Below are 26,385 nucleotides of genomic sequence, written 5' to 3' on the forward strand. Positions count from 1 at the left end.
TATTCAATTGTATGTGGTCCTAAGTCCCTCATTACGGTGAGGGGAAGGGTCTGGTGGTAGTGTTGTGGTTTTTATTTTTTATTTTATTTGTGTGTGTGTGTGTGTGTGGTTTTTAAATTGTGACTTATTTATTGCCTCCATTCTGTCTATAAAAAAAGTGGAGGGACAGTTTGGTTCCTGGGTAATTTGCAAAGCCACAAAATTCACTTACAAAAATATGTAAGTGTGACCTATAATACTACCAGTTTGGGAAACTACAATCACACCCTTCTAAACTTTTGGAGTCTGGGCTATTCAGGGAATCTTAGCATTTTAGGAGCGCAAAGGATCTAAAAGGATACATCCACTTATTTTAGGTATGAAGAAAGGCCCAAAGAGGTGACTCACCAGAGATGACAGCACTAGTGGCCAAGCTTGTTCTAGAACACAGATCACCTTCCCCACTCGATGCCATATTTTCAATGCAGTCTATACCCTAGGACAGTGGTGCTCAAAATTGAGCATGCATGAGAGTCACCTTGTTAAAAACACGGCACAGGCTCCACCCTCCTGAGTTTAGGTATCAGTAGGGCTGAGGCCCGGGAATCTGCACGTTTAACCAGTTCCCAGGTGATGTAAATACCACTGGTCTGGGGAGCCTACTTTGAGACCCACTGACCCAGGAACTAGAAGCATGGGTTTTGAAATCCAACACGGCTGAGTTCCAGCTCTACTTCAGCCACTTGTATGACCCTTGGAAAAGCCACCCACACTCTCTGGACCTCAGTTTCTGACACGTTGAGTCCAGTTGGGAGGAATAAAGAACAAAATATCCATAAAGCACTAGCTTAGCCAAGGGCCTGGCACTTCCTAAACCAAGTGCTCAAAAAATACTAGCTATATCCTAGAGCTAAGTTTCCTTAATTGTAGTAGTTCCCCCTTATGTGCTGTTTTGCTTTCTGTGATTTCAGTTACTCACAGTCAACCACGGTCTGAAAATATTAAATAGAAAATTCCAGAAATACACGATTTAGACGTTTTAAATTGTACACCAATAGCAGGATGAAATTTCCCGCCTTCCCCCTCTGTCCTGCCCAGGACATGAATCATCCCTTTGTCCAGGGTATCCTGCCCATTGGTTACTTAGTAGCTTAGTTATCAAATTGACTATCCAGGTACCACAGTGCTTGTGTTCAAGCGACGCTTATTTTACTCAGTAATGACCCCAAAGCGCAGGAGGAGTGATGCTGGCAGTTCGGATCTGCCCAAGAGAAGCCGTAAAGTGCTTCCTTGAAGTGAAAAGGTGAATGTTCTCGACTTAATAAAATCATATGCTGTGGATGCTAAGATCTACAGTAAGAATGAATTTTCTATCTGTGAAATTGTGAGAAGGAAAAAGAAATATGTGCTAGCTTTGCTGTCATACTTAAAACTGCACAAGTTGTAGCCATAGTGCATGATAAGTGCTTAGTTAAGATGGAAAAGGCAATAAATTTGTACAGTAAGATATTTTGAGAGAGAGGGAGACCACATTCCCATAACTTTTATTATACTACACAGTTATAATTTGTTCTATCTCATGTTGTGTTTAATCTCTTACTGTGCCTGATTTGGAACGTATCACCCACAGATAAGAGGGGATTACTGTACTTTTCCTCTTTTCCACATACACTAGAATGGCTAAAGTTCAAAAGACAGACCAGATCAAAGATTGGCAAAGATGTGGCAGAACTGGAACATTTACAGCAGCTTTAGTCATAATAGATGAAAAAATAAACAGTCCAAATGTCCATTGACAAGCAAAAATATAAACAATCTGGTATATGTATGCAATGGAATACTACTCAACAATACAAAACAACCATGATACACATATTTCACAATATGTGAAATAAGCCAGACACAAAAGAGTACACACTGCATTATTTCATTTATATGAATTTCAATGACAGGCAAGATTAATCCATGGTGAGAAAAATCAAACAGTCAATGCCTCTGGAAGAAGTGGGGGGAACTGACTAGAAAGGGACAGGAGGGAAATTTCTGGGGTGATGGAAGTGCTCTGTATCTTGCTTTGGGTGAAGCTAACATGAGCATATACATTTGTCAAAACCCATCAAACTATATACTTAAGATCTGTGCATTTTATTACAGGTAAATATATACCTATAGTATATATAGTACATATATATGCTTTATTATATATGTAAAGTAACATATTTTATATAACATATATATGTATTTGTACATTCTTATTAGGCACTTTTGTGACAAAAGACTGTCCTCTCCATTTAAAATGAATCAACTCTAACCTGGTAGATCCATTTAGCTTGATTCCTTCACAATCCAGTCCTGCTTCACATAATACCACTTGCTACAGACTATTTTGGTCTGTGCATCTTTTCAGAGAGTTGCCATGAAACAGAAACAGCAGAATCTTCTCCCACAAGAAGACCGTGACATTTTCATACAGACAGCACCCAGAGTGACCCGTGTCCCTGGTAGTGGCTAGTTCAAGGTGCAGGCAACACAAAAGTAACATTTTTCCTTTACCATGTACCAAGTAGAAGCCTATCTAATATGATTAAAACACAGTAATGAAAGCACAGGAAGAGCAATTTCTAGTATAATTTAAATCTTATTCTCAATATAAAAGAGAAGGCTGGTGAAATGCTTTCTAGTGCCGTCTTTCTGTAATGAAGATCTTAGAAGAGCTACCTGTGCCTGTGTAATCATTACAGGAAATAGTAGCTTTTACACTGTGGCGGATTCCAGGCCATTCAAGCGTCCCCATCTATATCTTTATTCTATCCCATTACAAGAAGAACAAGTAGATTTGCCTACACATACACACACACACACATTCTATGAGCATTCCTACGTAGCTACAGTTTCCTTCGAACCCAGAGGTACCTGATTCCAAACACACTTTGTTAGCTGACCAACCCTTCCGGACTGCCATAAGGAGGTGGCCCTGGGACGATGCCTCCCAATCTTTGGTAACTGATGGAGGGAGGCTCAGCCACATGCAGTAGCTTGCACACTGAGAACAAGCTCCCACTGGACCCATTAGACACCAGGAGACCCCCGCACAGGACATGCAGGAACTCCTGCCTGTCCTTCCACCAGCCCTTTCTCCAAAATGCCCCTTGCACGGCGACCAGCAGCTGATCCCATCAAATGCTACAGTATTTTCTCTACAGTTCTATCAAGTCCTAATAATCCAGGTACTGGTATTAACTTCATAATTCAGGTTCCTGACACTAAAAGCTAGACTTAGAAATAAGTAACTGCCCCAATTCACTTTAAACATAACAATAATAGCTAACCTTTATTGAGCGCTTACTATGTGCCAGGCACTGTTCTGCACTCTTTGTGCTTATTAGTTTATGTGACACAAGAAAGCTAGTTTACAGATGAGGGAGGACACATTCTCAAGTGAGGCAAGGTGATGGACCTCAACCAAAGCTGGGGAGATGTGCAATGAATGAGCCACAGTCTCTCCCTTCAATGAGCTTACCACCTTGTACGGAAATGAGGGGAGGGAACTAACATAGTTCAGAGTAAGTAAAAAACTACAAGATACACCTTTAGGGGAGTCCAGAGGAAGAAGGATTTGTTCATCTGGGCAGGATGCCTGAGGGCTTCTTGGAGGAGGTGTGCAAGCGCACAATGAGAACATAAATGGAAGGAGCTTTCCATAACCGTCAGTCCCTCGGCTCCCAAAGCTACCAAAAGACCCAGCCCTTCTCCCTGTCCCCCTCCTCCGTTTCATCTGGAACGGGACTGTTTCCAAAAGAGGACTAGCTCAGCCCAACCCTTCTTTCCTCTGACACATTCCTCCAGCTGCTGCTTGCCCTTCCAAGCCCGCGCAGGCACATATGGGAACTTTTCACCAGGGCTCAACCTGGTGCTTTCACGGGGAAGAACCTGCATCATGGTGCATGGTCGTACAAGGGCTTCCTTTAAGGGAGTCCAGTCCTTCTCTATTGGACTGTATCAGGGACAGCCCCACGCCTGCACCAAACTAAGAAGTAAGGGACTCCCCGCCCCCACCAGCAGCCATCATAAAGGTCATCACTCCTCTCCAGGCTTCTGAGAGATGAATTTGCTTCCACTCCCTCCTCTCCAGGGTGCTCCTCGGGGCTCCCATGGTCATTCCCCCACCTCTTCCTCCTCAGTGCTTAAGGCTCTGCAACAAGGGCTCAAACCCTCACTCTTGGCATCCGTGTGACCTTGGACAAGTAACTGAACCAACATCAGTCCCAGTTTCCTTATCTGTAACATGGGGTTTATAAGAACAACTCGGTCTCAGAACTGTTGTCAATCAGAACAAGACAGTGCAAGGAAAGCATTTTACATAGAGCCTGGCACGTAGTAAGCTAACAAGAAAGAGCCCCTATCATCATCATCACAGGGATGACGACGGTCTTAGTGATGGTGATGGTGGTGATGTTGGTGGCAGTATAAACTTGGGCTTGAGTAGCACTGAAATACCCTCTCCATTCTCTCCCCCCACCGCCACCCACGAGCCTGGGGCCGGGCCACACGGTCGAGACACATGCGTCATCCTGCTGTGGGGTGAATGCAGGATCTTCAGGCGGCGGGCTTTGGAAGTGCCAAGCGGTGATGCCCGGACCCACCTGGGCGGTCGCGGGTGACGCTAATTTTCTGATGGAGAAGGCCCAACAACCAAAGACCCTCACCTCCTTCGTACCCATTCTCCAGGTCTGGAAACAGACAAGTGGCCAAAGAACGCAGCAACTGCGCCTGCTGCAACACTCGCCCAGGGAGTCAGGAGAGCGTCCACGTTGCCCCTGCCAACTCTCCTCCAGCTGTGCTGCACTTGGTGGCGGAGATAACAGGTTGGCAAACCAGGCCTGGGAAAAATCTCCACGCTTCCCCGCGCAAACCCAAGCTCCTCTTCCCAATGCAGGTGAGCAAACAACCCACAACCTCTCAACAACTTTGTATTTCACTATCACAGGGCGCACGGCCTCAACTTCCCCGCTAAGCCGCATTCGCAGGAGAAAAGCGGGAAATCGAGTTGGGGGGCGGGGGGAGCCTCCGCAGGCCGATCCCCTTTTCTGGGGGCGCCTCCGGGAGGCGCATCCCGACTTACCTTGTCTGACGGCTTTGAAGGTGACGGCCTCCTTGCAGCTGTCGATAACTCCCAGTATGTCATAGCGGGGTAAACCGGACACCCGGATCCCCTGCACCTCCAGAAGCAGCTCCCCCTCGCCCAGCCGAGGGCCCTGGCCGCCGCCGGGAAGCCCCGCCGCCTCGGCCGCCGCCACCGCTCCGACATACGGAAACTCTCCGTTCTCCGCGCCCCCCAGCACCGTCACCCCCAGCTCGCCCTGGGGTCCCCGCTTCACGGTGAATTCGTGAACCCTGCTAGTCCAGTGGTTCTTCTTCTGGATTACTTTCGACATGATGACTTACGCCCCTCCTCCCCCCCCCAAAAAAAATAACAATAAAATGAGAGACAGGTGCCTTCCACAGCACAAGCCCCCAAGCCCACGCTGGTTCAAGGGAGAGACATCTCCCCCCAAATAATGCAACGGGAGAAACTTGGCAGACTCGCTCCCTGCACACACTCGCGCACTCAAGCCATCATAAAACAAACTTTCCGGGCTTCCCCGCGAGCCCTGCACAGGCGCCCGCGAGCTTTGTTTGCATTCCGGTGCTTCTAGGTCCACGTTCCGGCGCCTGACCGTGCTCTCCGGGACCAGAGTCCACTCTGCGCCGCTTGGGTTATTTTTTTCCTTCCTTCCTTTCTTTCTTGCCTCTTAGAAATGCGGTGTGTCCTCTTTGCCTCCCGCCAGGCTCGCCTTTCCTCGCTGGCGGGCTGTTACTGAGGGTTGGGGGAAGCCCTTCCAGCCAGTTGCTGGGAGCCCTGGATACGCGGTTGCGGAGCGCGGCGGGAGGGGGGGGGCGGGGGGGCGGGGGAGAGGGACAGGAGGGAAGTGCCTGCGTCCCCTTTAAGCAGATACAAAGGCTCGGCTTGTTTTGTTACAGTTCATTCTATTCCGCGCCGCCGAGCGCAGCGGCCGGCCAGAGGAGACGCGCGCGCATGCGCCCCGCGGCCTCCTGCCGGCCGGCCCGCCCCACCCCGCCTTCCCGAAGGGAGAGATTCCAATGTGCTTCCCGTTGGGTCCTAAAGCCGACCTTCCAGAAGCAGGCAATTTCCCCACCCCCCCCCGCCCCGCTTCACACACCCCTCTTATTCCTCCTTTTCTTTCAGTGCCCACGCCTCGGCAAATCCCTTTGGGAGTTTGCGGGATACGCAAGTGTTTTCCTCCAACCGTTTGCAACTTTTGGAAACATGGGCAGTCTGGCTTTGGCATTTTAAAACCGTTTCAAACAGGTGGGGGTTGGGGAGCTTCATACACTCACCCTGGCGCTCACACTCACGCACACACGCACGCACTCACGCCGCCCTAAGCTTCCTTACCGCCCTCGGCCAGTGGCTGGCCCCGCTGTCGGTCACCGAGCCCGCACTGTGCCGCACCCCCACCCGCCCCCGGCCGCATTTCCCTATAATACGCAGTACCCGACCCCGAAGCTTCTCTCCGCCTGCACAAAGCCCTCGAGTTCGGTTCCTGGAGTGGGGTCTGCACGTGGGTCTGCGATCCTGTGGAGGGGGACCGTGAGTGTACCCTGGGTCCCCCAACTGGGATCCCTGGGAGAGTCACACGCTCACACACACACACACACACACCCTTAAACTTTGGGGCCAACTTTTTTGGACACAGGGGAAAACTATAGGTGAGGGAAAGAAGCCAAAAAGCAAGAGGGGGTTCGGGTCTTCAACCGAAAAGGGGTCTAGTTCTTTAACTCCCTCGCTGGGAGAGACTTCTGGAGCCAGGCATCTATCTCGGGCTCAAGTTCCTGGCTGAGCTGGGCAGCCTTTGGACCCGCCCCAGGGCCAGGAGATAAGGATCACTTCTGGGTCTGGGATCTGCACCCGAGTCCTGGCGCCCGCGGGGGCTTGGGCGCGGCAGCCACCTCTCGGAATTCGCAGCCCCGGTGGCTGAGGTAGAGCCAGTTTCTATCCTTGCTAGGTTTCGGAACGTGCTCGGGGGCTGCGGACAGAAAGAATACCCTGCACCGGCAAGGCTGCACTCCCCACATACTCCCCAACTGGCCTGGGCGATAGTCTCCCAAGCATTTTCTTTCCCTCAGTGATTTATAACTTGTTTATTCATCTTTGGTCACAGGAGAGATTTCAAGCGCTAAATAAGGGAGGTGAGTGTAAAGGACTCAGAAAGAATGCGGTGCTGCAGAGGTCACGGTTGAGAGCCGGGCTCTGGGGGTTAGGTTCCCACCGGTCCAATCTCTATGTGACCTTGACCAAGCGCCGGGACCCCTCAGAGCCTTCGTTTCTCCCTTGTTAAGTAAGTATAACAATACCTCACAAGATTCTTGGGAGTATTACAGGGAGAACACTTGTAAAATGGCATATAATAAAAACTTAGTAGTATTAGTAGTAATAGTAGTAGTTGGAAAAATTAGGAATCATTTGGGGTTTCAAGTTAGATGATGATGATAATTCCTCCTCTCCTTTCTAAAGCTTAAAATATATAAGCATACATTTAAATATTTTAAAGCGCTGTTTGTAGGGTGCTATTCTAAGCCAATAAAAATAAAAGAAGATGGGCTTCCCTGGTGGCGCAGTGGTTGAGAGTCCGCCTGCCGATGCAGGGGACACGGGTTCGTGCCCCGGTCTGGGAAGATTCCACATGCCACGGAGCGGCTAGAGGGAAACTTTGTCTTCAGCCTCTTTTCCTGGAAGATACCCATTTGTTTCCAACTTGACTGAATCAAGATGAGTGTGAAATTCAAAAGGTTCATTCCCAAACCCAAGCACAGATCCAGCCAGTCAGAATCTTAGGGATGAGTTCTATCACTAAGGTTTCCCTGAAGTGGTGCTGGTATACAACATGAAGACCACAAGTCTAGCATCTTGATTCCTGAGCATTTTTTACATCACAGACCCTTTTAGGAGAAGAAATCTGTGGTCCACATCTTCCCATAGAGTGTAAGCTCCAGGAGGGCAGTGAAGTTTGGTTTACTGATGCATTTGCAGTTCCTCGAACAGTGCCTGGTACCTGGTTAATGCTCAAGTATTTGGTGAGTTAATCCTTCCCCCCAAATGCACATTTTTGTGTAACACCTTAGACTGAAATCACAGATTCCCCTACAAATCACCAGTAAGCTTGACCTTGTATGTTCCTCACTTCCGCAGCCCATATTCTAGGATTGCTTACCAAGAATTCCCCCACCTGCCTCCAATCACTGGTCCCCTACCTCCTACCTCACTCTCACCTGGAGGAGTCCAAAGGATGGGCAAGACCAAGTGGTTTGCGATTCCTCCCACTGGCAGAGCACCATCTTCCCTCTCCAGGATTCCACGTGTTTCTGAGGCTGAGAAGAGGAAAGGACTTGGAATTTAGCCCACTTCAGATTTTAGATGTGGAATAACCCCCCAAAAAAGAAGGGATACCTAAGGGTACAGACAGCAGGGTGGAGAGGTATAGAGAGACATATTATAACCCAGGAACATAAAAAGAAGTAATTTGAACCTCCAATGCAGCTAAGACTGTCAGTTTTTCCAGACATTAAGTTTATGATATTCCCAGGCTCTCTGCTCCTCCTCTGACACTCTGTCTACTCTGTTTCTCCTGGTCCAGTTCCTGTGTCCCAGATTGGAAACAACTTCAAGGCAGAAATCATATCTATCCTTTTCCAACCTTTGAATCCTCAGCACCTAAACCCATGCCTTGAGGGGAGTGTGCATCATACACACTGAATGAATGAATGCATGGATTAAGTGTGATCTTAAACTGGATAATATATGGCCTTTGACATGAAGCCCATTTAGATTCAGTGGCTAGAACCGATTTATAGATTGTTATTTTGAAAGAGCTTATAGTTATCTTGGAGTATATTTTGCTTGAATAGATGTAAAGTGGGATCCTAGTGTTCTGGCTTCTCTCACTTACGTTATGACTTTGACAATACATTCCAGTGGACAAAATAATGCCATAAAATATCTAACTTGGAGGTTTACCATGTGTGCCAGGATAATTATGTGCATTATTTTGTGTAATCACTACAACAATCGTGTGAGGTAGGTATGTCCTTGACTTGCATGAATGACCTTGATTTTACAATTGAGGAAAGTGAAGCTAGGCAAGTAAAGAAACTTGCTGAAGAGCTTGGAAGTGATAAAGCTAGGATGTGAACCCAGAGGCACAAAGCAAAGCCTATTCTCAGAACCACTGCACTCTGAAGGTGTAGGATATGGCCATCCACCTCCTAGCATATTTGGGTACCAGCATTCTTTGGCTCCTGAATCTGCCACATAGTGTGTGCATATCAATTAAGTCACCCTGCTATCTCTTCCCTTGAAACTGAAGGAATACAGTGTTCCACTCCAGAATCCAATCTCCAGTTCCCCTTCTGTAGGCTCTGAAGATCGAATAATTTACTGTAATGTAAAGAGGACTAATTTGCAAACATTTCTAAAGTGTTTGGAGATCTGTGGGCTCCGGTACAGGCGACGTGCCAAATGGCCTTATACTGTTATTGCGGAAGCATTTCAACAATGAACTCTTAATAAACACAGTGGGTTGAGATAAGTAAACTGTGACACAATAAACTCTGCACAGATTATGATTTAATTTTCATATAGCTAGTTCAACAAAGGGAAGAAAAAAATCCACAAATATAAATTGTACGTTGCTTTTCTTTCTCACAAATAACATTTCCTTTCAAAGTTTTCTAGTTGTGAGTAAAGAAATCATTATTGTAGTCTAAAGTGGTAACTTACCTCCTTTTTCTGAAAATGTGAAGATGGGAGATAAATTCGTTGGTGTGGGGCAACAGAGGACGTGAAAATTGGTTATCTTTTAGTTTCTGAAGAATGCCGTTGAGGAGTATGTTATAGATATCAAGGTAAATATTTCATATTCAAGAAAGGTAACTGACGCCAAACTGGTAATTTAGAGCAGAAGATCAACAAAGGAGGTTAAAGCCCTTAGTTCAGATTGAAGGAAACAGACAGTGAGGGCAACTTTCCATGTCATCTCCTGGAGGGGCTTTTATGATTCGCTTGATAACTTGTTCTTTTCCTCACAGGGAGGCAGATGGGTTTTTTCTGACCACGGTACCCCTTCCTTTAGTCCTTTCAGCTAGGCAAGAATAAATAAATGTTAATTCTTGTGACCTTTCAAGACATCACATGTGAACTATTATTTTAGTACCCCAGAGGAGGAAGAGAGTTTAATCCTGGCTAATGTTCTGGTTCACTTCCTGGGAAACAAATGAATATTGGTAACTGGAAGATTTGAAATTCGACGTTGGGTCCGAGAAAGCAAGAGAAACCGAAGAATTTATCGTGGGAATCTCTCCTAAAATTTCCAAAATGTTCAGCCGTAAGGTAGCATATCATCCTACATAATTCCACTGAATATATACCTCATGATATTGTTAAGTCCTTGAGAACAGGGTGTTTGCATTTTCTTCCTAATAGATATGTGTATCTCTTTTACTTCATCTCCCACCAACTCTATGAAAATATAGTAATTGGAACATGGTAGATGCTTAAATAATACAGGATTTTATTATTGAAGGTGTTCACTCACTATATGTCTTCTTCTTTATTGTATGTTTTTAACAATTTATTGCACGGAAACTGAACTGAATGAGAGAGAAGGAAAATACACGTTGAAATCAAAGATGGAATGCCCATATTTTTAAAAATACCCTAGTAATGTAAGTTGTTGCAGAACAATTTTAAAAATAGGTAACTAAAAAGGCAACATTAAATTTAGTTATTCAAAATTGTATTACCACAAGGGACTTCCCTGGCGGTCCAGTGGTTAAGACTCCACACTTCCAATGCAGGGGGCCTGGGTTTGATCCCTGTTCAGGGAACTAAGATCCTGCCTGCCCTGGGGCGTGGCCAAAAAAAAATTGTATTACCACAAGGTAAGCAGTTTCTAGGTTTGGGTGTATCTCCTCCTGGACTTTGGTCAATACAAATATATACACATGCACGCAATCTACTTTCCTAAGTTGTCTCTCTGTCTCCCTCTCTCCCCATTTGGAATTTACAGTTAATTTATGGAATAAAATAATCCTTTATACCTTTTATTACTTACCAATATACCCTCAATTTTCTATTTGTTAAATATAAACCTCTATTGATCACTTTTCTTAGCTCAATAATATTCTATTCTTTGAATGTTCCAAGATGTATTAAACCAATGCCCTATTAATGATCATTTAGGATTCTGAATGGGGCTGAAGTAATTATTTGTATTAGGATGTTTTGGTTGCCAGTGACAGAAACCTAGTTGAACTAGCTTAAGCAAGAAAGGAAATGTATTACTCCATATAACTGGCAAGAGTAGAGATGAAACTAGTTTTCATCAAGGCTGGATGAAGAGGCTCAAGCGATGCCCTCAGCTTTCTCCATCTCTCGGTTATTTTTTCCTCGGTGTTGCCCTCATCCCCTCCTACTACATACAGATTGGCCTTCTCCCGACAGCCGGGAAAGATAGCCACGTGAAACTTACATCATCCAGGTTTAGCAATCCCAAAATAAAGGAGATTTTTCACTGACAGATGGGAAGAGCAATGAGAGAAATTTCAGGCTGTATTAAAGCTTTCAGTTTCAATTGTGGAGAGTAGATGGAGTCTGCCTACTTTTCAGTAGCTTTGAGAATAAACACAAGTGAGTCACAGACATGATTGGCTGCCTGATCAAGCCTGGCAGAGTGTGTGTGGACTTGAGACGACTCAGGGAAACCTCATTAAAATGAGTTCCTATACAAGTTCCGATCGTGGTCGCCTCTTCCACAGTTAACTAAGAGTTCCAAGAATTCAAACGTAGTGTGAGTTTGATTTCAATCGAAGCTGCAGTGGTTGGCCCACACGTTGGTAGCTATTTTGAAGATATTCTGAAGCTGGCAATAGTGCAGAATTGTACCCTTTACAAGGGAAGCCAGTCAAGTGTTATACGTGTTTAATACAGATGGTTTGTTAAACTACATAACATCAATTTCAAATATTCTGAAATGAATCTTAAATTTTTCGGAAGCTAAACTAAAAAAGAAAATTAAATATTCTAAGATGGCCCATGACAGTTGGTAGATTGTTTTCATTCATTTGTTCATTCAACAGATGTTGATTAAATACTTATTTTGTCAATTCCTCCTAGGCACTGATGGTACAGCACTAAAAGACACGCTATTTTTTTTGCTGGAGGAAGCTTACCTCCTAATTGAATACTCATTGGATACTGAGACAAGAAAACATACCAGTTCAATAGTGTTGGGTAAGTCCAATGCCAGGGAACCTAGGGTGATTCTGGTGGACATCTCTTTGGGAAGGATTGTAATTCACAAATATGTCTTCAGAAACTAAAGGTGCCATTGTTAGAAGAACTTCTTGCATCCTCCACCTATAATTTATTTTAATAGTATTTTAATAAGTGAAAGACAATGTCCAGTTTTATGATCACATTATGATACTGGAAGATGTGCTTTATGGAACCATTCGCTGAGTTCCCAGATGGTTACAGCTCCCCACAGTGTGAATATATGGTCCCATAAAGGACAACTCTGTCTTGCCACAAAGCCGATCCAGCAAACACTAGACAGAGTTTTAGAAAATGACTCAGCAATCTGGAATCTGAGCAACCTTGCTCCTTGAACTGTACCATCTTTGGAAAATTGTTCCCCATAAAATCTTGTAGCCAGATGAATGAGGACCCCAAAAGATGTGTTATTCACTTTCCAGATTTAGCACATTCCTGGAATTTTAAACTCATTTTTGTGGACTGTTGCCCAGGTGAGGGGAGGCTTAGCCAAACTGGGAGTGGTTTTGAGCAGCATCCCCCAGGGAATCAGTGCCCAAATTTGGCGTGCTTGTATCCTGGACATTCCTGACACTCCTGGCTGAGAAATTCAGCTTGCCTGAGTTTGGGTACCCCAAGGATTTTACATGCAGCAGGGAACTGCTGAATTAAGCTAAGTGTTGGAAGACATTGCAGTTTTAATCATTAAGTTAGTTCCCTGCTTCAGTGAACTTAAAAGCTGGCATATGCTTGGGAATGTTTCTGCTTCCAAACGCACAGCATGTGCATTTTTCAGATGTTTGACCTTGATCTTGTGACCTTTGCTCTAAAATCCTGAGAGTGCTGGGAACACTCACAACTGAGTGATGGGAGCAAAACTAGACAGATAGCAATTCTTTTTTTCTTCTCTCTCTTTTTCTTTCTTTTTTTTTTCTTTGCTTAAATCTTAGGTTACTCTGTTTTAGACTAGACCCCTAGTCTAAATAACTTCCCCTTCAGTTATTAATTTTATTTTAATCTATCATTTTGGTATGACTTTACATTTTGAATTGATACCACTAAAGCCTAAAATTAGTAAAGCTATGTGATCCACCTGCTAAGGCAAGCTGGCATTTATGACACCGCTCTCCAGATAACCTTCTCTAGGTTAATGTTTTCAAATTTTTTGATTCCTGTTCAGAATAAGAAATGCATTTTGTTTTACCACCACATATACACACATAAACATGTATATAAATAATTCCAAAAAAAGTTTAAAGAAACCATATTTATCCTTTCTTCATATGATGCACTATGCCTTGGGTTATGGCCCACAGCCAAATTGATTTCTTAACCTTTCCCTGTATTACCTACAAGCTAAGAATGGTTTTCTGTTTTTCAGTGGTTCAAAAACAGACAAACAAAATACACTGAGACATATTTACAATATGTCATGTGCTCTTCTAAATCTTTGCATTTGTTAACTTGTTAAATCTCTGGTGATGAACATATTTTGAGGGAGTGCTCAGTATGCAGGATGCTTTGGTAAATGCTTTCAGTGATGCACTTACTTAATCCTCTCTAGCTTATGAGGCCGGGAGTATTAGCAGTCCCACTTAATAGATGAGGAAACAGATGCTATGTAACTTGCCCAGGATCACACACCTAGGAAGTGGCAGTTGGGATTTAATCTTATGTTTCTCTGCTTCCAGACTTTTGATTCTTAATGCTATTGATGTCTGCAGCTTCGTGACCACAGCTTAACACATAATATGGGCCCAATGCATATTTGAAGAATGAATGAATACATGTATGAATGAATGAAGGATGCAGAGATAGAATGATGGTATCCCATAAATCCTGACAACTATGGGAACACAGATAAATTAGGTGATTGCTTGGTGCTTTAAAAAGCAAGCAAGCAAACAAAAAACAAAGTAAATCCCTCATTTATTGAGTGCTAAATACTGCATTTAAGTGCTTTCAATACATTTTTTCAATTGACCCTCATAATGACACTATGAGCCAGATGCTATCACTATTTCGCATAAGAGACTGAGGTTCAGAGAAGTTAAATACCTTGCCTAAGATGACATGACCAGTATATTTAGACCTGGTGTGACTAAGACAGATGATGTTCTTAATTACTGTGCTATGTACCACCATTTATTAATTTCTAATGTCACTGTAATACTATCTACCCCCATGATTTTGTAAGCAAAATAGACAATGTATCAGAACGTTCATCAATAACTATAATATTTTCCAATGACATATTTCTCTATCAAAAAGTTAAAAACTCAAGGCGGAAGAAGTAGAGGAGGCAGAGAAATGCCTTCCAGTACGTTTGATATGGAGATTGTGTTATTAAAATGTTGTTATATAATTTTTGCAAATGTTCTATAAATCTAAAATTCTAGATTATTTATTATTATTCTAGAATTAATTTTTTTAAAAGAACAGTATTAAACACATGAAAAAAAAATGTTTAACTTCATTAGTCATTAGAGACATGCAAACCAAAACCCCAGTGAGATACTACTATACCTCCACTAGGATGGGTACAATTTTTTTTTTCATGGAAGATAACAAATGTTGGTGTAGATGCGAAGACATTAGAACACTTATGCATTGCTGCTGGAACTGTAAAATGATGCAGACACTGTGCAAAACAGTTTGCTGGTTCTTCAATAAGTTAAACATAGAATTACTATACCACCCAGCAATTTAGTTCCTAGGTATATATATCCAAAAGAATTGAACACAGGTGTACAAACAAAAACTTGTACATGAATGTTCATAGCGGCAATATTCACAATAGCCAAAGATGGAAATAACCCAAAAGTCCATCAAAAAAATTAATGTATAAAGAAAATGTGGCTATCAATACAATGGAAAATTTTTCAGCTGTAAAAAGGAACAAAGGACTGATATACGCTATAAATAGAAGAACCATGAAAACATGATGTCAAGCGAAAGAAAACAAATACAAAAGACCACATAGTGTGTGATTCTATTTATCTGAAATGTCCAAAACAGGCAAATTCATAGAGATAAGAAATAAATTGGTGGTTATCAGGAATTGTGGGGAAGCAGGAGGAAGAGTGCTGGTTAATGGTTATGGGATTTCCTTTTGGGGTGATGAAAACGTTCTGGAACTGAGTAAAGGTGATGGTTGCACAACACTGTGAATGTACTAAATGCTACTGAATTGTGTACTTTAAAATGGTTAAAATAGGGAATTCCCTGGCAGTCTAGGGTTTAGGACTTGGTGCTTTCACTGCAGTGGCCCCGTTCAATCCTTGGCTCTGCAAGCCGGGAGGCCAGAAAAAAAGAAAAGAAAAAAGGTTAAAATAGCAAACTTTATGTTATGTGAATTTTACCTAAATTTAAAAACTCACTCTGACACCATTTTTTAAAAGGTAGCATACTGGGCTTCCCTGGTGGCGCAGTGGTTGAGAGTCCGCCTGCCGATGCAGGGGACGCGGGTTCGTGCCCTGGTCCCGGAGGATGGGCCCGTGGGCCATGGCCGCTGGGCCTGCGCGTCTGGAGCCTGTGCTCCGCAACGGGAGAGGCCACGGCAGTGAGAGGCCCGCGTACCGCAAAAAAAAAAAAAAAAAAAAAAAAGGTAGCATACTAAAATAATATAGAATGTGCTGGGATATACGATACAACTTACAAAGGAAAAAATTTAAATATTACATGAAATACCAGTACTCAGTACAGCATCCTGATCTAGAGTATGGACTTTCAAAACTAGCAGCTCTAGGGGGCTTCCCTGGTGGCGTAGTGGTTGAGAATCCGCCTGCCGATGCAGGGGGCACGGGTTCGGGCCCCGGTCTGGGAGGATCCCACATGCCGCGGAGCAACGGGGCCCGTGAGCCATGGTCGCTGAGCCTGCGCGTCTGGAGCCTGTGCTCCGCAACGGGAGAGGCCGCGATAGTGAGAGTCCCGCGCGCCGCGGTGAAGAGTGGTCCCCGCTCGCCGCAACTAGAGAAAGCCCTCGCAAAAAAAAAAAAAAAAAAAAAAAAAAAACTAGCAGCTCTAGAATCAAAGCCCTGTGCTGTCACATAATGACTAGTTATCCTTAGGCAAGTTTTATAACCTGTAGGAGACTCGCAGTCCTCATTCATCAACTGTGTGTAATTGCTGTTAGTTATAATGTAATACTTTTTATATAAGTTGTCACTTAGCCTAAATATGATGACAAAGATTAATATATACTTTGATCTTTTTTTCCTTTGTATATATGTGAATTGAGTGTTGCTTGTCTTCCTAATGGTCATTTCATTAAAAGCCAAGGGTTTAGGGAGATAACCATCATAGTTTTGTCACCGTATGTGTCTTTCTACATCCCAGGAAAAGCATCCTGTGAACAGATCTTTAAAGTAGCTTCCAGGGACTTCCCTGGCAGTCCAGTGGTTAGGACTCCGCACTTCCACTGCAGGGGTTGCAGGTTCCATCCCTGGTCAGGGAACTAAGGTCCCACATGCCGCAGTGGTACGGCCAAAAAGAAAAAATAAAAGTAGCTTCCAAAGGAGTCTAGCAATTCACTATAACTATTATGTGAGGTTATATGGAAATTTAGGCTAAATTGCTTTAGTAAAATTTCCAGGCTGCTCCCAACCTGTTACTAAGGAAGAACAGTCGTGGAATATGGGAGTTGATAGGAAAGACTTTATAAAGAAAAAAGATACCTATTTTTCCTTCCCTTCCCCTTGAGGATAACTAAGCTGTCCCCATGAATATGAAGACTGCTCTTTCTTCTTGAATTTGCATATGGCATCCTCCCAGGTAATTTATGGAACAAATCCTGACACAGCTCCAGAGGAAACCATATAGCCCCTTCAGTATCGTTAGTAACCGAAATGCCAAACGTTTAAAGAGGCAGAGGAAACCCATCTCCCAAAGGCTCAGACCCAGCACTCTCTGCTCTATACCCTATACAATTCCTCCACCCACACAACTCAGCCTTTCGTAAGAGAAAGAAACTTCTAGAACCCTGCCCTCTAACCTCTGTTCCTCATCTTCTGGAGCCCTCCTGGGAGTTGAGGAATGCGGGAAGATAGCTGCAGGGTTTGGCTTCCAGTTGGTCAACCCTGACACTAATTGCTCTCCGGGAGATTTTCAACCTTTGTTCTTGGCAAGAAACTGCAGGACAACGAAAGCTGCCAGCTGAGTGACTATATGAAGAGCAGGGAGGCGGGTCTGGAAGGTATCTGGGAAGGGAAGGGTTTAACAGTTTCCACTCCTGCTCAAGCATTCTAGTCTTACCAACAACTGTAACAAAGTTTCACTGACCTACAGGCATACCTCGTTTTCTTGCGTTTTGAAGATACTGTATTTTCATAAGCTGAAGGTTTGTGGTAACCCTGCCTTGAGCAAGTCTATCTGCACCATTTTTCCATCAGCATTTGCTTACTCCAGTTCTCTGTGTCACATTTTGGAAATTCTCACAATATTTCAAACTTTTTCAGTATGATTTTATTTGTTATGGTGATCTGTGATCTTTGATGTTAGTATTGTAATTGTTTTGGGGGGGCCACAAACCATGCCCAAGTAAGAGGTAACTTATCTGATAAATGTTGTGTGTGTTCTGACTGCTCTACCAACCGGCTGTTCCCTGTCTCTCTCCCTCTCCTCAGGCCTCCCTCTTCCCTGAGACACAACAATATTGAAATTAGGCCAGTTAATAATCCTACAATGGCCTCTAAGTGTCCAAATGAAAGGAAGACTCACATGTCTCTCACTTTTTTTTTTTTTTACATCTTTATTGGAGTATAATTGCTTTACGATGGTGTGCTAGTTTCTGCTTTATAACAAAGTGAATCAGTTATACATATACATATGTTCCCATATCTCTTCCCTCTTGCGTCTCCCTCCCTCCCACCCTCCCTATCCCACCCCTCCAGGCGGTCACAAAGCACCGAGCTGATCTCGCTGTGCTATGAGGCTGCTTCCCACTAGCTATCTACCTTACGTTTGGTAGTGTATATATGTCCATGCCTCTCTCTCGCTTTGTCACAGCTTACCCTTCCCGCTCCCCATATCCTCAAGTCCATTCTCTATTAGGTCTGTGTCTTTATTCCTGTCTTACCCGTAGGTTCTTCATGACATTTTTTTTCCTTAAATTCCATATATATGTGTTAGCGTATGGTATTTGTCTTTCTCTTTCTGACTTACTTCACTCTGTATGACAGACTCTAGATCTATCCACCTCATTACAAATAGCTCAATTTCGTTTCTTTTTATGGCTGAGTAATATTCCATTATATATATGTGCCACATCTTCTTTATCCATTCATCTGATGATGGGCACTTAGCTTGTTTCCATCTCCGGGCTATTGTAAATAGAGCTGCAATGAACATTTTGGTACATGACTCTTTTTGAATTATGGTTTTCTCAGTGTATATGCCCAGTAGTGGGATTGCTGGGTCATATGGTAGTTCTATTTGTACTTTTTTAAGGAACCTCCATACTGTTCTCCACAGTGGCTGTATCAATTTACATTCCCACAAACAGTGCAAGAGGGTTGCCTTTTCTCCACACCCTCTCCAGCATTTATTGTTTCTAGATTTTTTTTTTTAAACATCTTTATTGGGGTATAATTGCTTTACAATGGTGTGTTAGTTTCTGCTTTATAACAAAGTGAATCAGTTATACATATACATATGTTCCCATATCTCTTCCCTCTTGCGTCTCCCTCCCTCCCACCCTCCATATCCCACCCCTCCAGGCGGTCACAAAGCACCGAGCTGATCTCCCTGTGCTATGCGGCTGCTTCCCACTAGCTATCTACCTTACATTTGGTAGTGTATATATGTCCATGCCTCTCTCTCGCCCTGTCACAGCTCACCCTTCCCTCTCCCCATATCCTCAAGTGCGTTCTCCAGTAGGTCTGTGTCTTTATTCCTGTCTTACCCCTAGGTTCTTCATGACATTTTTTTCCCTTAAATTCCATATATATGTGTTAGCATACGGTATTTGTCTTTTTCTTTCTGACTTACTTCACTCTGTATGACAGACTGTAGGTCTATCCACCTCATTACAAAGAGCTCAATTTCGTTTCTTTTTATGGCTGAGTAATATTCCATTGTATATATGTGCCACATCTTCTTTATCCATTCATCCAATGATGGGCACTTAGGTTGTTTCCATCTCCGGGCTATTGTAAATAGAGCTGCAATGAACATTTTGGTACATGACTCTTTTTGAATTTTGGTTTTCTCAGGGTATATGCCCAGTAGTGGGATTGCTGGGTCATATGGTAGTTCTATTTGTAGTTTTTTAAGGAACCTCCATACTGTTCTCCATAGTGGCTGAACCAATTCACATTCCCACCAGCAGTGCAAGAGTGTTACCTTTTATCCACACCCTCTCCAACATTTATTGTTTCTAGATTTTCTGCGGATGGCCATTCTGACTGGTGTGAGATGATATCTCATTGTAGTTTTGATTTGCATTTCTCTAATGATTAATGATGTTGGGCATTCTTTCATGTGTTTGTTGGCAGACTGTGTATCTTTGGAGAAATGTCTATTTAGGTCTTCTGCCCATTTTTGGATTGGGTTATTTGTTTTTTTGTTATTGAGCTGCATGAGCTGCTTATAAATTTTGGAGATTAATCCTTTGTCAGTTGCTGCATTTGCAAATACTTTCTCCCATTCTGAGGGTTGTCTTTTGGTCTTGTTTATGGTTTCCTTTGCTGTGCAAAAGCTTTGAAATTTCATTAGGTCCCATTTGTTTATTTTTGTTTTTATTTCCATTTCTCTAGGAGGTGGGTCAGAAAGGATCTTGCTGTGATTTATGTCATAAAGTGTTCTGTCTATGTTTTTCTCTAGGAGTTTGATAGTTTCTGGCCTTACATTTAGGTCTTTAATTCATTTTGAGCTTATTTTTGTGTATGGTGTTAGGGAGTGATCTAATCTCATACTTCTACATGTACCTGTCCAGTTTTCCCAGGACCACTTATTGAAGAGGCTGTCTTTTCTCCACTGTACATTCCTGCCTCCTTTATCAAAGATAAGGTGACCATATGTGCGTGGGTTTATCTCTGGGCTTTCTATCCTGTTCCATTGATCTATCTTTCTGTTTTTCTGCCAGTACCATACTGTCTTGATTACTGTAGCGTTGTAGTATAGTCTGAAGTCAGGGAGCCTGATTCCTCCAGCTCCGTTTTTCGTTCTCAAGATTGCTTTGCCTATTCAGGGCCTTTTCTGTTTCCATACAAATTGTGAAAATTTTTTTCTAGTTCTGTAAAAAATGCCAGTGATAGTTTGATAGGGATTGCATTGAATCTGTAGATTGCTTTGGGTAGTAGAGTCATTTTCACAATGTTGATTCTTCCAATCCAAGAACATGGTATATCTCTCCATCTATTTGTATCATCTTTAATTTCTTTCATCAGTGTCTTATAGTTTTCTGCATACAGGTCTTTTGTCTCCTTAGGTAGGTTTATTCCTAGATATATTATTCTTTTTGTTGCAATGGTAAATGGGAGTGTTTTCTTGATTTCACTTTCAGATTTTTCATCATTAGTGTATAGGAATGCCAGAGATTTCTGTGCATTAATTTTCTATCCTGCTACTTTACCAAATTCATTGATTAGCTCTAGTAGTTTTCTGGTAGCATCTTTAGGATTCTCTATATATAGTATCATGTCATCTGCAAACAGTGACAGCTTTACTTCTTTTCCGATTTGGATTCCTTTTATTTCCTTTTCTTCTCTGATTGCTGTGGCTAAAACTTCCAAAACTATGTTGAATAAGAGTGGTGAGAGTGGGCAACCTTGTCTTGTTCCTGATCTTAGTGGAAATGCTTTCAGTTTTTCACCATTGAGGAGGATGTTGGCTGTGGGTTTGTCATATATGGCCTTTATTATGATGAGGAAAGTTCCCTCTATGCCTACTTTCTGCAGGGTTTTTTATCATAAATGGGTGTTGAATTTTGTCGAAAGCTTTCTCTGCATCTATTGAGATGATCATATGGTTATTCTCCTTCAATTTGTTAATATGGTGTATCATGTTGATTGACTTGCATATATTGAAGAATCCTTGCATTCCTGGAATAAACCCCACTTGATCATGATGTATGATCCGTTTAATGAGCTGTTGGATTCTGTTTGCTAGTATTTTGTTAAGGATTTTTGCAACTATGTTCATCAGTGATATTGGCCTGTTGTTTTCTTTCTTTGTGACATCCTTGTCTGGTTTTGGTATCAGGGTGATGGTGGCCTCGTAGAATGAGTTTGGGATTGTTCTTCCCTCTGCTATATTCTGTAAGAGTTTGAGAAGATAGGTGTTAGCTCTTCTCTAAATGTTTGATAGAATTCGCCTGTGAAGCCATCTGGTCCTGGGCTTTTGTTTGTTGGAAGACTTTTAATCACAGTTTCAATTTCAGTGCTTGTGATTGGTCTGTTCATATTTTCTATTTCTTCCTGATTCAGTCTTGGCTGGTTGTACATTTCTAAGAATTTGTCCATTTCTTCCAGGTTGTCCATTTTATTGACATAGAGTTGCTTGTAGTAATCTCTCATGATCTTTTGTATTTCTGCAGTGTCAGTTGTTACTTCTCCTTTCTCATTTCTAATTCTATTGATTTGAGTCTTCTCCCTTTTTTTCCTGATGAGTCTGGCTAATGGTTTATCAATTTTGTTTATCTTCTCAAAGAATCAGCTTTTAGTTTTATTGATCTTTGCTATCATTTCCTTCATTTCTTTTTCAGTTATTTCTGATCTGATTTTTATGATTTCTTTCCTTCTGCTAACTTTGGGGTTTTTTTGTTCTTCTTTCTCTAATTGCTTTAGGTGCAAGGTTAGGTTGTTTATTCGAGATGTTTCCTGTTTCTTCAGGTAGGATTGTATTGCTATAATCTTCCCTCTTAGAACTGCTTTTGCTGCATCCCATAGTTTTTGGGTCGTCGTGTCTCCATTGTCATTTGTTTCTAGGTATTTTTTTTATTTCCTCTTTGATTTCTTCAGTGATCACTTCGTTATTAAGTAGTGTATTATTTAGCCTCCATGTGTTTGTATTTTTTACAGATCTTTTCCTGTAATTGATATCTAGTCTCATAACGTTGTGGTCGGAAAAGATACTTGATACAATTTCAGTTTTCTTAAATTTACCAAGGCTTGATTTGTGATCCCAGATATGATCTATCCTGCAGAATGTTCCATGAGCACTTGAGAAAAATGTGTATTCTGTTGTTTTTGGATGGAATGTCCTATAAATATCAATTAAGTCCATCTTGTTTAATGCATCACTTAAAGCTTGTGTTTCCTTATTTATTTTCATTTTGGATGCTCTGTCCATTGGTGAAAGTGGAGTGTTAAAGTCCCCTACTATGAACGTGTTACTGTCGATTTCCCCTTTTATGGCTGTTAGTATTTGCCTTATGTATTGAGGTGCTCCTATGTTGGTTGCATAAATATTTACAATTGTTATGTCTTCTTCTTGGATCGATCCCTTGATCATTATGTAGTGTCCTTCTTTGTCTCTTCTAATAGTCTTCATTTTAAAGTCTGTTTTGTCTGATAAGAGAATTGCTACTCCAGCTTTCTTTTGGTTTCCATTTGCATGGAATATCTTTTTCCATCCCCTTACTTTCAGTCTGTATGTGTCTCTAGGTCTGAAGTGGGTCTCTTGTAGACAGCAAATATATGGGTCTTGTTTTTGTATCCATTTAGCCAATCTGTGTCTTTTGGTGGGAGCATTTAGTCCATTTACATTTAAGGTAATTATCGATATGTATGTTCCTATTCCCATTTTCTTAATTGTTTTGGATTTGTTATTGTAGGTCTTTTCCTTCTCTTGTGTTTCTTGCCTAGAGAAGTTCCTTTAGCAGTTGTTGTAAAGCTGGTTTGGTGGTGCTGAACTCTCTCAGCTTTTGCTTGTCTGTAAAGGTTTTAATTTCTCCATCAAATCTGAATGAGATCCTTGCTGGGTAGAGTAATCTTGGTTGCAGGTTTTTCTCCTTCATCACTTTAAATATGTCCTGCCAGTCCCTTCTGGCTTGCAGAGTTTCTGCTGAAAGATCAGCTGTTAACCTTATGGGGATTCCCTTGTGTGTTATTTGTTGTTTTTCCCTTGATGCTTTTAATATGTTTTCTTTGTATTTAATTTTTGATAGTTTGATTAATGTGTCTTGGCGTATTTCTCCTTGGATTTATCCTGTATGGGACTCTCTGTGCTTCCTGGACTTGATTAACTCTTTCCTTTCCCATATTAGGGAAGTTTTCAACTATAATCTCTTCAAATATTTTCTCAGTCCCTTTCTTTTTCTCTTCTTCTTCTGGAACCCCTATAATTCGAATGTTGGTGCGTTTAATGTTGTCCCAGAGGTCTCTGAGACTGTCCTCAGTACTTTTCATTCTTTTTTCTTTATTCTGCTCTGCAGTAGTTATTTCCACTATTTTATCTTCCAGGTCACTTATCCGCTCTTCTGCCTCAGTTATTCTGCTATTAATCCCATCTAGAGTATTTTTAATGTCATTTATTGTGTTGCTCATCATTGCTTGTTTCATCTTTAGTTCTTCTAGGTGCTTGTTAAATGCTTCTTGCATTTTGTCTATTTCCAAGATTCTGGATCATCTTTACTATCATTATTCTGAATTCTTTTTCAGGTAGACTGCCTATTTCCTCTTCATTTGTTAGGTCTGGTGGGTTTTTTATCTTGCTCCTTCATCTGCTGTGTGTTTTTCTGTCTTCTCATTTTGCTTATCTTACTGTGTTTGGGGTCTCCTTTTTGCAGGCTGCAGGTTCATAGTTCCAGTTGTTTTTGGTGTCTGTCCCCAGTGGCTAAGGTTGGTTCAGTGGGTTGTGTAGGCTTCCTGGTGGAGGGGACTAGTGCCTGTGTTCTGGTGGATGAGACTGGATCTTGTCTTTCTGGTGGGAAGGTCCACATCTGGTGGTGTGTTTTGGGGTGTCTGTGGACTTATCATGATTTTAGGCAGCCTCTCTGCTAATGGGTGGGGTTGTGTTCCTGTCTTGCTAGTTGTTTGGCATAGGATGTCCAGCACTGTAGCTTGCTGGTCGTTGAGTGAAGCTGGATGCTGGTGTTTAGATGGAGATCTCTGGGAGATTTTCGCCATTTGATATTATGTAGAGCTGGGAGGTCTCTTGTGGACCAGTGTCCTGAAGTTGGTTCTCCCACCTCAGAGGCACAGCACTGACTCCTGGCTGCAGCACCAAGAGCCTTTCATCCACACGGCTCAGAATAAAAGGGAGATAAAGTAGAAAGAAAGAATTAGTAGAAGTAGAAAGAAAGAAAGGAGGGAGGGAGGAAGGAAGGAAGGAAGGAAGGCAGGAGGGAAGGAAAAAAAGAAAGAAGATAAAGTGAAATAAAATAAAGTAAGATAAAATATAATAAAGTTATTAAAATAAAAAAATAATTTTTAAGAGAAAAAAAGAAAAACAATTTTTTAAAAAACAAGAAAAACGGACGGATAGAACCGTAGGACAAATGGTGGAAGCAAAGCTATACAGAGAAAATCTCACACAGAAGCATACACATACACACTCACAAAAAGAGGAAGAGGGGAAAAAATCATAAATCTTCCTCTCAGAGTCCACCTCCTTAATTTGGGATGATTTGTTGTCTATTCAGGTATTCCACAGATGCAGGGTACATCAAGTTGATTGTGGAGCTTTAATCCGCTGCTTCTGAGGCTGCTGGGAAAGATTTCCCTTTCTCTTCTTTGTTCTCACAGCTACCAGGGGCTCAGCTTTGGATCTGGCCCCGCCTGTGCATGTAGGTCGCCGGAGGGCGTCTGTTCTTCGCTCAGACAGGACAGGGTTAAAGGAGCCGCTGATTCGGGGGCTCTGGCTCACTCAGGCCGTGGGGGAGGGCGGTGCGAGCCTGCGGCGGCAGAGGCCGGCGTGACGTTGCACCAGCATGAGGCGGGCTGTGCGTTCTTCCGGGGGAGTTGTCCCTGGATCCGGGGACCCTGGCAGTGGCGGGCTGCACAGGCTCCCCGGAAGGGGGTTGTGGATAGTGACCTGTGCTCGCACACAGGGTTCTTGGTGGCGGCAGCAGCAGCCTTAGCGTCCCATGCCCGTCTCTGCTGTCCACGCTTTTAGCCGCGGCTCGCGCCCGTCTCTGGAGCTCCTTTAAGCAGCGCTCTTAATCCCCTCTCCTCGCGCACCAGGAAACAAAGAGGGAAGAAAAAGTTTCTTGCCTCTTCGGCAGGTCCACACCTTTCTCCGGACTCCCTCCCGGCTAGCCACTGCGCACCAACCCCCTGCAGGCTGTGCTCACGCCGCCAACCCCAGTCCTCTCCCGGCGCTCCGACCGAAGCCGAGCCTCAACTCCCAGCACCGCCCGCCCTGGCGGGTGAGGAGACAAGCCTTTTGAGCTGGTGAGTGTTGGTCGGCCCTGATTCTCTGTGCGGGAATCTCTCCGCTTTGCCCTCTGCACCCTGTTGCTGTGCTCTCCTCCGCGGCACCGAAGCTTTCCTCCTCCGCGGCTCCGAAGCTTTCCCCCTCCGCCACCCGCAGTCTCCGCCTTCGTAGGGGCTTCCTAATGTGGGGAAACCTTTCCTCCTTCACAGCTCCCTCCCACTGGTGCAGGTCCCTTCCCTATCCTTTTGTCTCTGTTTATTCTTTTTTCTTTTGCCCTACCCAGGTACGTGGCGGGGGGGGGGGGTTTCTTGCCTTTTGGGAGGTCTGAGGTCTTCTGCCAGTGTTCAGTAGGTGCTCTGTAGGAGTTGTTCCACGTGTAGATGTATTTCTGGTGTATCTGTGGGGAGGAAGCTGATCTCCGCGTCTTACTCTTCCGCCATCTTCCCCAGCAATCTTCACATGTCTCTCATTTTAAGTCAAACACTAGAAATGATGAAGCTTAGTGAGGAAGGCAAGTCAAAAGCATAGACAGGCCAAAAGTCAGGCCTCTTGCACCAAACAGTTAGCCAAGTTGTGAACACAGAGGAAACGTTCTTGAAGAATATTACAAGTGCTGTTCCAGTGAACCCATAAATGATAAGAAAGTGAAACAGCCTTACTGCTGATGTGGAGAAAGTGTTAGTGGTCTGGATAGAAGATCAAACCAGCCACAACATTCC

General features: G+C 43.1%; 1 protein-coding gene and 1 long non-coding RNA gene across 20 annotated transcripts in view; one reads left to right on the plus strand and one right to left on the minus strand.

The window, feature by feature from the left end:
* The window catches only part of MAGI1 (membrane associated guanylate kinase, WW and PDZ domain containing 1), a 616,517-nt gene extending 610,612 nt beyond the window's left edge, over positions 1-5,905 (minus strand). For 16 of the 17 annotated variants that reach the window (XM_029243082.1, XM_029243088.1, XM_029243078.1 and 13 more), the window contains exon 1: positions 5,102-5,905. In XM_029243082.1, coding sequence (XP_029098915.1) covers positions 5,102-5,414 — 313 coding nt within the window. In that variant the 5' untranslated portion in view covers positions 5,415-5,905. The remainder of the gene's footprint in view (positions 1-5,101) is intronic. The other variant, XM_029243083.1, reaches the window with a different exon arrangement.
* Positions 5,906-6,542: 637 nt separating this feature from the next.
* LOC114907432 overlaps positions 6,543-26,385 on the plus strand; it is a 137,529-nt gene continuing 117,686 nt past the window's right edge. For 2 of the 3 annotated variants that reach the window (XR_003796723.1, XR_003796724.1), the window contains exons 1-2: positions 6,543-10,426; positions 12,212-12,328. This is a non-coding gene — a long non-coding RNA (uncharacterized LOC114907432). Of the gene's footprint in view, positions 10,427-12,211; positions 12,329-25,514; positions 25,568-26,385 lie in introns of those variants that run through there. The other variant, XR_003796725.1, reaches the window with a different exon arrangement.

The sequence above is a fragment of the Monodon monoceros genome, unplaced genomic scaffold, assembly GCF_005190385.1.
Source record: "Monodon monoceros isolate NGI ecotype Baffin Bay Population unplaced genomic scaffold, NGI_Narwhal_1 Super_Scaffold_3, whole genome shotgun sequence".
Taxonomy (NCBI): Eukaryota; Metazoa; Chordata; class Mammalia; order Artiodactyla; family Monodontidae; genus Monodon; species Monodon monoceros.